At 43.5% G+C, this 17,226-nt stretch overlaps 1 protein-coding gene across 6 annotated transcripts; it reads right to left on the reverse strand.

Annotated features, from left to right (window-relative positions):
• Nucleotides 1-619: 619 nt before the first annotated feature.
• Nucleotides 620-15,886, reverse strand: LOC120685273 (remodeling and spacing factor 1-like). 6 transcript variants are annotated; one of them, XM_039967093.1, is made up of 9 exons: nt 15,656-15,886; nt 12,276-12,357; nt 11,328-11,406; nt 10,259-11,239; nt 9,385-9,445; nt 9,171-9,283; nt 5,586-5,676; nt 2,041-2,088; nt 620-1,127 (listed from the first exon to the last, which is right to left on the reverse strand). In XM_039967093.1, the coding sequence occupies exons 4-9, from the start codon at nt 11,206-11,208 to the stop codon at nt 1,086-1,088; spliced, it is 1,305 nt and encodes a 434-aa protein (XP_039823027.1). In that variant the 5' UTR covers nt 11,209-11,239; nt 11,328-11,406; nt 12,276-12,357; nt 15,656-15,886; the 3' UTR covers nt 620-1,085. The 6 variants fall into 6 exon arrangements, with proteins under 6 accessions (XP_039823027.1, XP_039823028.1, XP_039823024.1 ...); XM_039967094.1 differs by having other exon boundaries at nt 9,385-9,442; nt 10,259-11,208; nt 12,266-12,357; XM_039967090.1 differs by having other exon boundaries at nt 12,266-12,357.
• Nucleotides 15,887-17,226: the final 1,340 nt, after the last annotated feature.

The following is a 17,226-nucleotide window of genomic DNA, read 5'->3' on the forward strand; positions in this document are numbered from 1 at the left end:
AGGCAGAGTGAGGCACAGGGGTGACACGCAGACAAAGGGCGGCGCCCGGCTGGCCGGCAGCAGCGAGGGGGACAAGAGGGTTTGCGAGGATTCTCGAGCGCCGCGGGTAGGTGGCTTAACGGGCGAAAGACCTGTGTAGACCCATATCAAACGGCATGCGCGAGTTGGACGGATCCAACGGTTAGTGGGTTAACGGGCTATGTGGCCCGTTCTCCACCCAAGTTTCCGTCCAGCTTTCGTCTGAAGGAGATGTCAAGCACTGATCACACAGCCTGCCGCGCGAGCCCACCTCATCAGAGCGGCTTGCTTCGTGGGCCATTCTCCCAGTTTGGGCAATCTGACCCCAGCCCAGCCCAGGATGGCATTCTTTTGAGGTACCCGTGGTGCCCGATCCCATTAGATTTCAAAACTAACCCGTGGTAGCGGACCCAGTCAGAGTTACTGGCGGACTCCGAGTGTTATTTTCCACTGCATTTGGTGTGCTTCGAGATTGCAAAATGAAGGATGAATAGCAGTTAACAATCATAACTCGGGAGCACTGCAAAAGAGGAAAGACCATCTTTCCAGCCCATGCAAGAATGCCTATTCTCATGAAATGTATAGCACTCAAAATCAAACATCCACCTGCGAAGTCAAATGGATTCATTAATAATGGTGAAAAGGGCTCCCTCACACTCATCTGTCATGCACAAACACGCTATCGGCATCTTACAAAATTACATCCCTGTACGATATAATTCATGAAATAGCAGACAATACCTTCCCCCACTTCCCTCTTCATCCAGCCTCATCCAAAAGTTACATGGAACAAAACTTGGCTCAGGATTACAGGAACATTAGCAGCAACTACACAGTATCGACGCGCTGCTTCCAGAACTGCGCAGACAGAACTATGTTGTACAATTCTTTTTGTACCAAAAACCTATAGAGGGCAGTACAGAGGGGAAAAGCGTGTCGACCCGTTGAACAGGCTACAACAGCAAAATTCACATATGTTCTATTGACTACTGATGGCTAGTTACATGATAACCCCACATAGGGTGACTCAATCATACAATTTGGAACCACCCCGCTGTGACTGGGATTTAAGCAGGCTTTTGGTTTTGGTCCACCAGCTGGTTCTTTAGCTGAAATATCATTGAAATAAACAGGGTGTCAGTTTGAACTCAGAATAATCAGTAAATAAAACAGCTGGAAGGCTTCTGCTACACTAACCATGGTGTTTAAAAGCAAGAACCTCATGTAGTAACTTTATAAACAGTTGAAAAGCATTAGGATCACAAATCAGATGGTGATTCCAAACGACAACAATATGGCCTATATTTACTATTTTATAAGGACCCAGCCCTGTTTACAAGTCCATTCAGAGATCCACAATTACTCAAATACCCGTATAACCCAAATACCCAAGCCATCCAACCCAAGTACCCATGTCCCTTTTTTTTACTGCATCAGGCCTATACCGTTGTATGTTCCAAGTGGCCTTTGGCATGTTGGCATGTCCCACCAAAAAAATATCTGCCAAATTGGATACTCGAACCCAGTTCTTTATACTGACACCCGCATCCGGGTCCATGTAGCACTGGTCAAGCCCTGTACAGATTACTCCATCCACTTTTGATAGCTATATTTCAAAACTTCAAATGTTCAAAAATAATAGATATATTTGCTATTGGCATGGGTTGTGGCAATAAATAGCACTAGAAACGAGGAGAGTTCCCAGTTAAAACATTGGAAAACCAACAAAAAGTCTATGTTGCATTTATGAGATTGATAAGCACATTTGGTGGCCTTGGTCATTGTGCCATATAGAAATATATCAATCAAAACTGGATGGAGTACTATGTAGATAGGTCAGAAACACAGGTTCAAGTCCTGTTCTGTAGGAGCTGTGCACCCTCATATTGCTTCTTTTTTTGAACAGATTCGTGGCACTCATTCATTATTGACTTATCGTTGCCTCTTACAGAATTTATAAATTTGTCAGACACAAGAAACAAAGTAATAAAATAAATACAATGCACTAGAATTGGAACTTACCGTGTTTACAAACTTCAGCTGCTTCAGAACATCACTGGTCTTCAACTCCTACACCGGAATATAATCTTTAGTATTAGATGTATATAGCTGTATTCGACATGTATAAGTCATGTAACTGACTTGTACTCCAAGCCTATACGCCCTATATATACAAGAGGTCCCCCCCCTCCTAGGGTGTGGTGTTTTCCCGATTCTCTACATGGTATCACGAGTCCGGGCCTCCTCTATTAAAGTATATTTGGGATATCTCTATAATAGGTAGGTTAGAATTGCATCTAGACTCTACCACACCATACCATAGAGGCTTGCCCTCCAAGTCATGTACACCAATATATACCGGCCTAGGTCTCAATGCAATATAATCATCCATTATACATCAATCCTAGGGCGCCACCTCTCACCCTAATCTACCAATTATCAAAACTTCCCCTAGGTGCAGAAGCTGCTGTACACCATCCTCATCACATCAAGGAAGCTTCGGCACTACTTCCAGGCTCACAGGATCAGGGTGGCTTCCTCTTATCCACTCAACGACATCCTCCACAACCGAGACACTAACGGCCGAGTCGTCAAATGGTCCCTACCCAAGGGCGCCAACCCACACCACCAGCCGCCCCTGCTACCTCCCTGCTACACCCTCTTCCCCTAGGGCGCACATCCCCGCTTAGCAGATCCAATCTGTGATCTGCTGATGTCCTCTGAAGTCACCAGCTCCTCTGCTGATGCTTCTCCTTCCATGGGTGATGTCGCGATCAGCCCCTACGCCACCATCGTTGTGAAGTCTCTGATCCCCATGACTCTGGAACTACGCTCCTCCAACTACACCAAGTGGAGCTCCTTCTTCCTTGCCAGTTGCCATGTGTGGCAAGTTCGGGCTGCTCAAGCACATTGATGGGACTCCTCCCAACCCTGTTGATGCGATTTGGGTCCAGAACGACTGCTGCGTCCGCACATTGTTGTACGGCTCCGTCTCCGAGCCCATCCTCGACTTCGCCATGGCGCCAGACCAGACAGCGCGCTAGCTTTGGGGCGCCATCGAAAATCACTTCCAAGCGAACAATGCTCCCCGCTCCATCTACCTGAGTCATGACTTCCACACCATGACTTAGGGTGATCTATCTGTTGAGGACTACGAGAAGAACATGAAGATCGCCGCCGATGCCCTTCGTAACATCAGCCAGCCCATTTCAGAGGCCACCCTCGCCTCAACCTTCAGCGCGGCATCAACTCTCGGTTCAGCACCACGGCCGACTCCATCGCTGGGCAAAAAGAAATGACGTTCTCCACCGCACTTGATCAGCTCGCGTTGAAAGAGTTGTGCTTGGCGAACAAAGACAAAGTCGTCGTGTCTACTGCTCTCGTCGCCTCCACCTGTTGGAATATAAGTGAATTGCCCACCTCTCCCCAACCTCTCCCCAACCGCTTAAACTTTTGGGTTGAACTGGTCGGTGCATGCAACTCAATATGGTATCAGAACCAGAGGTCTCGAGTTCGAATCCTAGTTAGCGCAATTAAATAAAATAATTGTTACTTGCTTCTATTCCACGTCTGAGGCCTGAGGGAGCCTCCACATGATGGGGATTGTTGGAATATAAGTGAATTGCCCACCTCTCCCCAACCACTTAAGTTTTTGGGTTGAACTGGTCGGTGCTTGCAACTCAATACCACTGCTGGCTGCGGCTCTGCCTACCACTCCTCTTCGACACCATATGGCTCCTCCCAGCCGCAGCTGCTACTGCCGCCACCGCCTCAGCGCTCCATGAAGAACAGGAGCAACGGCGGCGGCAGTGGCAGCATCCAGCAGATGCGCCCTCCTTCCCCAACGGGCCCGTGGATTTGCTTCAAACCATGGGCCGCTCAAGGAGGTTGGCAAGACGACATCCAAGGCGCTAGCTCGCGCGCTGAGACAGGCGCAACAGCGGTGGCACCCAACAGATGCACCCTCCTTCCTCATCGGGCCTGTGGATTTGCTTCAAACCATGGGCTGCTCACGGAGGTTGGCAAGCCGACATCCAAGGCGCTAGCTCGCGCGCTGAGCCCTCTGGTTCGAGCGGCTAGGGCGAGCAAGGCCTGCTCAGTCCTGCCCCACAGGCGCACACTGCCTTCGTCCCGTCCGAGTTCTCCCAGGCGTCTGGACCCTATTAGGATCAAGCAAGCCTCATCGTAGCTCTTTAGCAGATGTCCGTTCAATGCTCACCTTCATGGGTCATAAACTCCAACGCCACCACCATATGCACTCCTCCAAAGCTACACTGTCCTCCCGTACCCCTTCGCCGCATTCTTCTATTATTGTTGGCAATGCCACTCGTATTCCTGTTACGTCTCATGGTCAGACCTTTCTTCCCACCACAGCATCTAAATTTGATTTGAACTATGTCCTTGTCGTCCCATCCATAGTTTGCAATCTTCTTTCCAATCCACAATTCACTCGCAACAACAATTGTTCATTCGAATTTGATGCCTTCGATTTTTCTGTGAAGGACCACAGGACGCGACGCGTGAATCTTCGCAGCAATAGTGCTGGCGACCTGTACACCATCACTGCTGCAGTGTTGCGGCGCCAGCCACTGCCCACGCCCTCCTTGCCACCTCTACCTCCCTGTGGCACCAGCATCTTGGTCATCCTGCTCCAACCGAAGGCATCACGTGTACTTAAGTAGACTATTCCTTGTGTCATGCCTGTCAACTAGGCAAACACATGCGTCTCCCCTTTAGTACCTCTACCTCTCGGACATCTCCTTTTGAGTTAGTGCACTGTGATGTTTGGACATCTCTTGTTCCTAGTGTTTCGGGCTATAGTTATTAATTAGTCATGCTGGATGATTTCACTCATTATTGTTGGACGTTTCCTCTTCATCATAAGTCTGATGTTCATGAGCCAGTTCATTTCATATGCGGAGACTCAGTTCAGTCTTCCGGTAAAGTGCTTTCAGACAAATAACGGCAGAGAATTTATTAAGAGTAAAATGCACCGAAGGCCCCTTAACTTGTCGAGTGGTGTCAAATAGGTCCATCACCTTTCAAACAGCAGTTCTAGGTCCCTAACCTTTTTAAGTTGTTCACTGCAGGTCCATACCCCTTCGTTTTATGTTTCTTTTTACATTTAGCCCCCTTCGTTTTCTCCCTCCCATCTATACCCTTCTTCCTCTATCCGGCGGTGGTGCTCCCTCCGGCAGCGCTCATGTGGTAATTTATCTTGGTTCGAAAGTGATGAATAAAAATTTCAGCAACTAAAGATCTTTTTTTCTCGAATACGCAGGAGATCTGTCACTACATTAAGAATACAAAGAGTATAACACGCCCAAAACACACGCACACCCACTAAGATTACTATGAGAAAAAAAAGCTTACTTCTTTACCCATATAGTCATTGTACATTGGATAGTTGGATGTAAGAAACAGATTAATTAAAACTCAAAAATCTGTCATAAAAGTATTATGGCATGCTAGTCACAGTAATAAGGAAACAAGGCACAAGATCATTAGCTCCATGATTCAAACTATGTTAATCAGAAAATACTGTTACAAAATAAGTACAATATTACCTGTGGAACAGCACAATCAGCATGTGCAGGATCCCAAAGAAGACAAGAAAAACAGTCCCAATCATCTGTCTGTACAACATATAGGGGTGCCCTGCAGGATATACCACGAGATAATAGTTACAATGTACCTTCATAAATGCCGAATATATGAACAAGAGAAAGTAAAATTTATATTTTATATTGCATAAAACTTCCATATTTTCAGTGAACAAGAACAAAGTTTAGTTCAAAGCAAGTTAGGGTAGCCTAGATTTGAAACTTGAAACCCAACATGAACCACCAACAGAAAGGGAAATGACAGAGAAAAGGAACATAAATATACGTAAGGCACCAATAATAGTGATGGATATAGAGAAAGAAAAAAAAAAGAAACTCCACCTATAAGGGGAAAGAAAGAGGAAACATAGCAAAAAAAAGGGATGCTCTGTACAGAAAGACAGGAGCATCTCAATTTTTCCAGTTACATACTTACATCAATAGCTTCATAACAAATGCAATCTAGGGAAAACAGTAGAACTGTACTAGAGATGCCAAATTTATTACATTTTAAAGAAGTTGATCGCCACTGGTTCTTTTAGTTTCACATGGGTGCCACACTGATTATATGAAATAACTTACCAAGTTATTACTCAGGGGAAAATTGCATTTTAAATTGTAATTTTGATCACAAATTAGCTTCGGGTGTGTTTGGTTGAACTGTGGCTATGAAAAAAGCTGCTGTGAGCTGTGAGCTGTGGAAAAAGCTGCTGTGAGCTGGGAGCTATGTGAAAGCTGAAAGCCATTTAGTTCAAACAACTGTGAAACTGTACTTTGGAACAAAATGTTTGTAATGCCCCTGAAGTGAGACTGTTTATATACAAATTTGATGGTAAAGGTCTGTTGTTCACTGATTCACATATAAATGACCATATTTGGAAGGAAAATTTAATTATTTTTAAGTTTTGCATCCACCATTAACATATAATCCATATAAGTACAGAGATAGTATCCTTCACCATAAACTTAAGGAAAGAAAAATAAAAACACAGCAGCCAATGTCACCATCTTGCTTCCAAAATTGCTTTTTTCAGGTTCGATTAGAAAAACTACTCTCCCTCTCATTTGAGGCAATGTCTGGTACTCTCTCATCTCTCTATTCTACTCTTCTATCTCATCTCGTCTCATCTCTCTGCTCTACTCTTCTCTCACCTCTCGTCTGCTGTCCTAACTTTCTCTGCATATGGGCTGGTGCCGCCCTACGTCGGCAGGCCATGCCTCGGCAGCGAGGCTGCATGAGTTGGTGACAGCAGTGGCAACACAAGCTCCAAGGCGCGGCTGCATGTGGGTGGGTGGGTGTGGGGCAGGGGGAGGAGCTCGACAGAGGCGATTTGCGAAGCTCGTGTGGGTAGCAGCGACATGACGCTCGAGTGGCCAGCGGCGATGTGACTGAGCTCGCCGCGTCTCTGACTCCCATGCTCAACAAGGACAAGTGCTTCAGCAATGACTTGCTGGACCTCATTCAAGTGCTGCTCTCACAGGTCACGAAGACCAAGTGTAGCGAAAATGGCCTCTCATGCCATATTTCAATATAATATTTTGGCGATTGATGACACACACAACACTTGGACTAATATGATTATTAAGATGAACATTCTCAGGCTTTTAGGTTCAAGTGATGACAAAGAGAAGATAGGCGTAGCAAGGCCCGAAGGGCCGCCCCTACGGGGGTTAGCGGACGGGGGTCGAGGGGGGGGCTGCCCCTCGCGGGTCTCAGGGCAGCGCCCTGAAAGCTCTTCGGTGCCGATGATGAGCAAATTGCACTCATCGGTGCAATGAATTTAGCACCGGATTAACCGACGTTGAGTGTTTTACACTCACCGGTGTAATGGACTTGGAGGTAGCAGGAGTTTTACAAGCACCGGTTAAACCGACGATCAAGGCAAAATGAGCGTCGGTGCAGTTGTCCAGAGACTCCATTTTTCCGGGGGTTTCTAAGCTTGCGCTCACCGGTTGAACCGATGTTAGTTTTTGAGAGCGTCGGTCGATTGATCAAGTAGCCGTTGGAGTAGTAACGGCTAGTTGCTGGGAAAATACACTCACTAGTTAAACCGGTGATAACAAAAACTAGAGCGTCGGTTTAACCGGCATTAAGGGATTTCGTCAGCCTTTTTCCCAACGGCTAGTTTGGAGGGTTGGACTATATATATGCCACCCCACGGCTTTTTTGAGAGTGCTGGAGACTAAGGAAGTATACAAGAGCAAAAGATCATCTCCAACCACCATAGAGCTTCATTGTACATCATATAGGCTTAAGCACACTTGTGAGAGTGCTTAGTGCTTGTTTAGGCTTAATTCTTGAGAGAACTAGCTTGAGTGAAAGCCTTGCTGCGGTAAGCATCTTGTGATCCGTCGTGTGACCCTCCGACTTGGTGTGGAGAGGCAACGACACTTTGTGCAGGGGAAGAGGAGACCCCCTCCTTGGTAGAGAAGCTCCGTAGTAGTTTTCGGCTGGGTGACCGAGAGAGACGGTGGCGGTGCACGAGACTCGGTGTCTTGTGGGCACTTGCCTTTGCTTGCCGGCATCACCTTGGTGGCATAGTGCAAGACGGTGATCGGAAGAGCCTCGGTGTCCCGTGGACGTAGGCGTTTGTGCCAAACCACGTTACATGACCATGTCTACTCGGGAGTTTGCATCCTTCTTGCACTTACCTCTTTACTTACCATATTACGTTTCCGCATTTACTTTATCTTGCATGCCTTTACTTTCCTAATTAGTTTGTTTAGGTTTGGCTATAGGTTGCAAGTATTTTGGGGTAAGTAGAGAGTAGCATAGATAAACCTTAGTCATAACTAGCATGTGTAGGACGTGTTAGGTTTATCTTATGCAAATAGATCGAGCCCTAGGATAGAAAGCGATTAGCGACCCTATTCACCCTCTCCCCCTCTAGGGTCGGACACCCCGGTGATCCTTACACCAAGGATCTCGCCGGCGCGGCAAGCGCGATGTTGAGAAAGCTCACTGCAAGCGGCGCTGATGGCGATGCCGCCCAACACATCACAGCGCTTCTTGACGAAAAGACGGTGTTCTTCTCGATGAACCGAGGGACGTCAGGGAAGGGCAAGGCGCAGGGGTGTCGAAGAGGAGAGGAGCGGCGCGCAGCGGAGGCTCATGTCGGCGGTGGCATGCACGAGGCGGAGGGCGGCGCGGAAGGCCCATGATGGAGCTCGCCCTCGCCGAAGCAGAGCTGTGGCTGTGGCGGCAGCGCGACGGAGCTAGCGCGACAGCGCCGGGCTGGGGGAAAGAAAAGCCGAATCGTTTTCTTTCATGAAGAGTGGCAGGTGGGTAATTTCTTTGAAGTTGCCCACCTCCACAGTGAAGAAAAGCATTGGAGGAGCAGAGTTGAACTACAAAAAAGCTAACTTTGGGCAAAGGCTTCTATAGATTTTGGACCCTCGGTTGGCTTTTGGCTTTTGGCTTTTGGGGGGCAAAAGCCACAGCCAAAAGCCAAACCAAACAGACCCTTAGATTAAGTTGTCAATTTCTTTTTTAAAACAATACCAACAAGACATATATCTGGAAAATTACGTAACAGAAAATTTCATTACCTTCTCCATTTGCCACAGACAACTTGTTTGTCAAAGTCACCTGGATTTAAGGTCTCACGGCATTGTATCCAATTACCAATGGAAGATTGACTTTGATTACTTGTTTTGTGCAACTATGCAAACAAAAAACAAGCTTAAGAAATCATTTCAAATAAAAAACAAGCTTAAGAAACTTTGTATCAGGAACACTACTATTTCGAAGGTAGAAACTTACACTAAAATTAGTTAGTTCAGCATGGTCAAATTCAGAGGGCTCGTCAAAATACCCATCACTGCTGCACAAATAATTTGAAAAATATATAAATATGAGTATTGAAAATTTAAAAAATGGTCCAGGGAAAGCTGCTGGATGACAATGAAATAACATAACACAAGATATCAAAACACAGTTTATACATGTCATGGACGGCCTGGGTTCATGAGATGAGCAGCCCCCAGATCACTGCTTTAAATTCACACGGTTTCTTTATATGGAGTTACATGTTAAATGATTTGACTGATCAGAAAATTACAAAATATCCAATGTTGACTACTAGTCAGAAGTTGCACATAACAATAAATCAAATACTGGCTACTAGTCAGAAATGTAAATATGGAAAGGATGTACAAGGCATGAAAAAAAAAGACAGCAGATAAAGTTCCAATGATAAAACATTCATCGTATGTTCTAAAATGGAAAGTAAGATTGATCCTTTTGAGATAATCGTCAGGTATCTATCAGATAGAATAGATAACTCCAATGATTTGGGAATACAGATAATATAAAACAATATACTGTAATTTTTTATAACTGATGATTTGGGAATACGGATAATCTAAATAATATACTGTAATTTATATATGATTCAGCTATGTAAGCATCCAATCCAAAAGAAGAGCATATCATACAAAATCATACATAAAAATGTCAAGATGATGTTTCTTGAACAAGAAATGAGATCATAGTGATCAAACAGTAAAAAAAGTGTAACAAATGCTCCTGCAAGAAATTAGCAACGTTCACAAACTGAAATTTGATATACAAGAAAATACATGACCCTTTTTATTAATGCAAATGTTAAACTAATGCCTTGCATAAGTAAGCACACCTGGAGGTTGGACCAGACCATTCTGGCACTTCTGCTTGAAAATCTCTACCAATTCGAACGCCAGTAACATATGGTTCAGCATCCTTAAGCATGTACTCTATATGACTCATGCCATGAGGCCTTTGGTTAGTATTCCTGGAAGGTTTGACCTTGCCCTCCAAGAGTTTGCCATAAAGGCTCTTAGGTTTCTTACACAAGCATGGCGCACAATACCATTCATCAGTTGGTGGTTCCTTAATACAAGGGATGCAACAAGGCAAATGAAATGCTGCTTCACAAGAATCACATATTAGCATCTTTAATGAACGATCCAAGCAGCCACAAGTATTGCATGCCAATAATGGGTTGGCATCATTGTCAGTGAATTCATTTTTAATTCTTGCTCTTGATTCAGTTATGAGTCCATCTTTTTTCAGTATGGCGATGCAAAGATCCCTTGGTGACATATGCTCAGTAATTGGTTCAGTAGGGCTGATATTTGAAGATGAACATTCAGGAGCATCCTTTTTGTCTAGAATCATGGAAGATGGTGACATATTTGAAACATTAGTACCAGAATTCGGCTCCGATGAAACCCCTGTAGGCCTTTCACAATCGAGGATATGACCTATCATGTTGGCTGTTGAATTGGAAGGTGTTGCTTCTGAGGAGACTGCAGGTAGCACTAATGACGACTGCTCATCAGAAGTTGTGCAACTTTGAGTCATCGTTTCTTTAGCCTCTTCATTCGTCGCAAGAGAATTTGAATCCTTATCCATCTTCTGCCTTTTATAAACATTGCCATCCTTCTTCTGTGGAGATAGGGAGCACATTGTGTTGGCAGTTGGTAAATCAAAACTGCTTGTGGGTGAAAGGACTGTTTCTGTTAAGGTTGATTTGGATTCTTCAATTACATGTGAAGATAGTTCTCTGTAGTTATTTGAAGAGAGTCCATTCCATTTTGGAGTCATCTGTACAGCTCATGTGACAGCATGCAACAAACTGTTCAGAACCAAAATAAATCAACACTAGAATAAGAAAGTAAACTCATACTGAACAACTCTTCCTCTTTCGAGTTATAAGATCATACCTATCTGTTGCAGTATATTACTTAATAAGCTTTAAACATAATGAAGTAATCTGATCATCCAGTTCCTATGAATAAGTTCCTGTATGGTGGATAACGAATTAGAAATAATTAAGATAAAAACTGGTTTAAGCTCTTACTCAATCTGCAAAAAAACAATCATAATACCAATATCAGTAAAGTGGATGCTAAAAGGTTTCAGTCATGCAACCTAATTCTTCCCAGTTTTCACAATTATACCTATTTTCCGAAACAGTGCAAAGAAACACAAATGAAACGACTATAATCCACAGGTTGACAGGCTTTCATCACTTATAAGAGCTTCGCTGACATTTCAAAAATATTTTATTATATAACAGCACAAGCTACAAAGTATCAAATGACAACCAAGATGCCAGGGCACAGAATAAACAGATTTGTCCTGCGCATTCGAGGAAAAAAAATTGAATAAACACATTCATCCCCATAACAATAACGAATCTTAGTGTATGCAGCAGGGTAAAACAAATGTTGGGTATAACAATGGATCAGCGGTGCAGGCATGCAATACTGCAGAAAGATGGGAGTTCTAACATTTCCACTCAAAATAATCAGGGGTTCAGTTTATCACCGAAAAATAATGAAATCAACTATATACAACCAGGTTACTCCCTCCATACTTGAAAAGAATGTCGTTTTGGACAAGGTTTGGGTCAAACATTGGAAATATAAATCATGAATAACTTTTAAGTTTTTGAGTTTCAAAATACAAAAATCATATGAATAGATTTGTCTTGAAAAATACTTTCATAAAAGTATAAATATATCACTTTACGATAAATATTTTTATAAAAATAAGAAGTCAAAGTTACGTTTTGGAGACCGTGTCGCTGTCCAAAACGACATTCTTTTCAAGTATGGAGGGAGTACATGACAAAGGAGGGAATGAAGCAGTGTAAAACCTCTGTTTACCCTCAACCTCAACTCATGTATTTTCCTCTATCCTTCAATCTTGATCCGAAATGCGGGCATCACCAGAGAAGTAGGAATTGATCTGTCACAAAGAGTCAATATTAGCTGAGCCACAAATTGAACCTAGATTTAATATATATGACAAAGAAATATCAGATTTAGTAAGTTTAGTAAAGTGCATGCCAATAACAGATCTATAGTCAGAGAAGGTATGAGGTAGGAATAGAGGATCAGGTATGGATAAGAGGATGACGGGAAACAACAGAGGGTAAACAGGGGTTGGGAGGGTAGACTACAGACAGCATGGGCCATTAAGGAGGGATGAGGGAGAGATAACGAGACCCTCCCCCACTACCACCTATGATAAGGTGAGGTGGCACCGTACATAAATAAATTAAATTAATATTTCAAAAGCAAATAAATAAATATCAGCCAGAAAAGGAGAAACATGACCACGGTCAGGCAATCAGTCACCTAGCCAAGTAAAGCTCAATCCGGGACTTATGAGAATATCAAGTACCCGCTCCCTTCCCATGCCCTAGCGGGAAAAAAGCCCCCTCGCCCAATGCTGTTTCTCATTCATGGTAGCCCATAACCACACTATGTCACAATCTCCCAGAGCCATCGGCCACAGAAGCTCATCCCCACACTGCTACCTGCATCCCCATGCCTCATTCTTGTTGCAAGTCCTTCCACCTATTACCAGCGCTAACACCTACCTCTTTGATTGCTACCCTTTCCTCTGCCACCCGTTGCCGCCCATCTCATATGTACTGCCACCCCCATCCTCTGCTGGAAGAGCTGTTCTTTCCTGATCCACCATGTGTTCTCCTATTACCTGCCTAAGATGGTGACAGCACCTTGAAAATCATGGCTGGGGTGTCTAGCACAAAACGAAAATTTGGGTATGGACCGAAGCATATACGAACACGATGTGCCTAAGATAACTGTGTTTCCTTTTATGGCCTATAATTGGGAACAAAATCTACAAATACAAATTGGAAACAAATTCAGCATAGGGTTCAAGGATATCGAACTTTCTGCATAAATGATCTCAATAAATTAAGATAAATTCCAACTGGTTGAGATATCACTACATTGTTGACCATGACTGCATCTTTCCCTTCTTATCCTATCCTAGATCCTTGAATTTCAACTACCACATGGTGCCTTAAATTAACCACATACAGTCAGATACTTAATAAAAATATAGTTTAATTGCTGAAATTATCATGATAAAAATAAGCAGTTTAATTCGCTGAAGCTATCATGATGAAATAAGGAATTCATCAAGCACATAGTTGCTAAATTGCAGTGTTGTAACAGGAGATACCAGGCCCGTACAAAGGCATGGCGCAAGTAGCGCGACCGCACAGGGTCTCCAAATTTAAAGGGCCCCATAATCAGCAATTAGTCCACCTAAGCATGAGCTGCATTCCACGAATCCATTTCAACATGCACCAAAATATTGCAAACTAATGTGGTGCGACTCAAAGCCTTGTCTTCGAGGTTTTGATGTAGGATGCATGACATGATCGACGATAAGCGTAAGGACCACATCGCTAGTGCTGCGAGTTGTCGTCTACCAAGTACAGGTCTTGCTGTCCAAGAGCTTTTGCATGCTATTTATTTTTGAAAGGGAACAAATGTTGTTTGTTATTGGAGTCTTACCGTTGCGGTCATATCCTCATATGTCTCATATTGTATTCTAATTTTTTATTTTTCAATTAGGATGCCACGGTATCTAAGTGTGTTATTAGATTGGCTTCTTATCTCCTTGACTACTTCTGTTTATCTAGTGGATCAGTGGATGCTTACATTTCAGTTCTATTAACCTGGCATCATGGCATTTGCATCAAAATTTGATCACCAGCAGAGTAAATTATACACTAATAACCATGAACTTTATCTTTGTTCTTAATTTAATTTAATTCTATTTGTAAAGTACCCAATAGTGTACCCAATAGTGTTTTTTGGGTCAGCTAATTAATTATGATGGCGTACCACTCTAGTTCATTTCTTCCCTCAAATTGTTTACACAAAATACCATTCTGGTTCATTTATAAACTTTTTAGGTCGACCCAATGATCTGAAATATATACAACTTGCATCCCCAAGTGGGGCCACATTTTATATTTCGCACCAGGGCCTCAAAAATATTGGTACGGCCCTAGGAGATACTAGCAGTTTTGAGGCACCATGTTGTGTCTGAGATTCATGGATAAGAGGGGGTCGATGTTGTTCAAGTCAAACACAAACTACACCAACGAGTTTAGGGAACTCGATCAAGAACTGTCTAATATGTAAAACCATTATAGCAAAATTGTTCATGATTTGCCTAAACAACCAACATATTCACACGATTTGTTCTCTCCTAAAAGCAAGTAATTAAATGCTCTGCATAACTGTCACGGAAGCAACTAATTCAAAAAAATATGTGCATTCATAACTTCCCGTGGAAAACATTTAATTGTTGCCGGCTCATCAGGCAACTGGTGTTGAAAAATGGCATCCATAGGAAGAGCTTTGGCACTTCCTGGTGGCTGGCAGCCACTTTTATGTCCCACACTGCTGGCTACCTAGGCAGCCATTGGGGCAGCAAGTTGGATGCCTGGATGAGGTCAAGTAGACCTTAACTGCCGCTGAATCTATGTATTTGCTGTCATTCTTACCCCTCGCTCCATTGAGAACACTTCCCAATCTCCATTTGTTCCTCCACTCCACCTTCCCTTTCCTTCCACCACCTCTTCTCCTCCTTAGCTCCTTCTTCCTCACCGCTCTCCTTCACCATCCATATGCCATGTCAAAAAACCGCTGCCTAAGCGAGTTAGGAACTAGGCAACCCAACCGCCCGACTAGTGCATAACGACAAGTTGCCTTGGCAAGCTAGGAACTAGGGGAGGGGGGGGCACCCAACTAGCACATAATGACTCCTGCCTAACACCTAATCCCTTTCGTCATTTTAAAAATTGCTTACATGACATACCGAACACGGAAATACTGCAGCCTCCCCTCATTCCACTCCACCTCCTCGCCCCCTCCTTCCTCGCCTCCGTCTCCTTTGGCCTCCACAGGGCTAGTAGCCTACACGCCGCCTAGAGGCACCTAGGCACTAGGCTTCAGGGTCGGATCCAATAACTAGGATCTAGACAATCTCTTGCGAAAAATATATGTTATTAGGTATAATACCGGTATATATCAGGAGCGGACCCAGCATAGGACATGGGTGTGCATATGTACACCCCATAATTCTTACAAGCGAAATCGAAGTTAGTAGGTATTATATTGTAACTGGATTTAGATCCAAATACAAATAGTTTTGTTAGGGTTTGGGGTGCTCCGTCTCGCACAGCAGAAGGAAAGAGAAGGGGCGGGCATACCTGGACGATGCGCTCGTCGCCGGCAAAGGGCTGGGCGAAGACAGGACAAATGGCGCCGCCGCTCGCCCAGTCGTCGCCGCCAGGGATGGAAGAGGAAGGGAGGAGACAGTCCGAGAGAAGGGAAAGGTTTAAAAAACACAGGGAGGAGATGGAGGGGGCGACGAGGTGGAACGAGGGAGTCCCCTGAGCGGCTGAGCCCTGAGCGGGAGGGGAGGGCTGAATGAGCCGAGCTCGAGCGAGCCTGCCACCTAAAGGGCTCATTCGGTTTGAAACTGAGAATCCGGCTGGAAATAATAGAAGACTAGTGATAAATATAACAAGATAGTAAGATTTATTTCGGGTCAAAACTAATTGTACACATGATAGGTATAACATGAGATCGTGATTCAATCCATGAGTTGAGAAGTGTGGAATCAATCTCGGTCTCTTATTATATCTATCATGTCCACAATTAATTTTTGACCCGGAAATTCGAAATAAATTATAGTCTTTTATTGTATCAATCACTAGTCTTCTATTATATTTATTATTCCGGCCAGATTGAATCCGGTTCAAATCGAATGAGCCCTGAAGCCGGAAGAAACGGAGCCGGATGTTCTTAATTTTTATAGAGATCACGGCCGAACAATTTCATAACAGTAATACTGATGATAGATAAGAAGATAAACCTATATAAAGTTAGTCTCAAATTTTATGAGCATTAAATGTTATATATCATATCAACAAATTTGTTTAGACCAGTTTCAGTGGGGAGTGTCATCACACAGTTACCAAGACTGTAAATTAGGTAACCGAGCCGGAAGAGTGTCATGATGATGACACTCCTCTCATATCCCATGACACTCTATCTTCTCTCTCTTCGCCATGTCAGCAAATTTAATAATCATAACACTCCCGTGACACTCCCATTGAGACTGGCATTACAAAGAGAAAGAATGAAGAGTTAGGATGTGAGAGTAGTTTCATCCCTATGACACTCATCCGGTTCGGTTACAACTATACACGGATTGGCCTATAAGACACATTTAATTTGGTAAATAAATTGTGACATTTAGCTTTATTCTCTCTATTTTCTTTTGATAGTTTTATTTCGATAGTCCTATTTTCAAAATTGACATATTGGGAACAGTATGAATGGCTATTCGATTCTCGTGCAGAGTAACTTCTCCAAAAAGTGATTAGTGTACGTATTTGATAACATCAAAACAAAGAGTCATAACTAATGAGAAGATAAGCAAGTTCTTCTTAATCATTGTACAATGATGAAATAGAACTATGAAAAGAGAATAGAGGGGGTATTATTTTGTACCTATTTTAGCGTGTGCAACAAAATAGTTCACTAGCTAATGTAAGGCTCTATCCTCCAACTATATTATTTTAATTTTCGATGGTTGGAAATTTAATTAATAGAGACAGCAGGATGAATGCACATGCCACACAATAACTGAAACACTCGAGCTTCATTGAATACTCCAATCTCGGATTGTTCAACCTCGTGAGCTCCAGGTGTCAGATGCGGGGCAGCATGACTGCTTACAAGCATACAATATTCTAGAATAAAAGATAGCGCA

This window comes from Panicum virgatum, chromosome 8N (assembly GCF_016808335.1).
Source record: "Panicum virgatum strain AP13 chromosome 8N, P.virgatum_v5, whole genome shotgun sequence".
NCBI lineage: Eukaryota > Viridiplantae > Streptophyta > Magnoliopsida > Poales > Poaceae > Panicum > Panicum virgatum.

Excerpts from the sequence above, each read along its gene's own strand:
- LOC120685273 (XM_039967093.1), bottom strand. The coding sequence starts at position 11,208 with ATGACTCCAAAATGGAATGGACTCTCTTCAAATAACTACAGAGAACTA. Across the intron at positions 5,677-9,170 it reads GTCTGTGGCAAATGGAGAAG|GGCACCCCTATATGTTGTAC; the intron begins GTAATGAAATTT and ends TATATCCTGCAG. Across the intron at positions 2,089-5,585 it reads CTGATTGTGCTGTTCCACAG|GAGTTGAAGACCAGTGATGT; the intron begins GTAATATTGTAC and ends ATTCCGGTGTAG.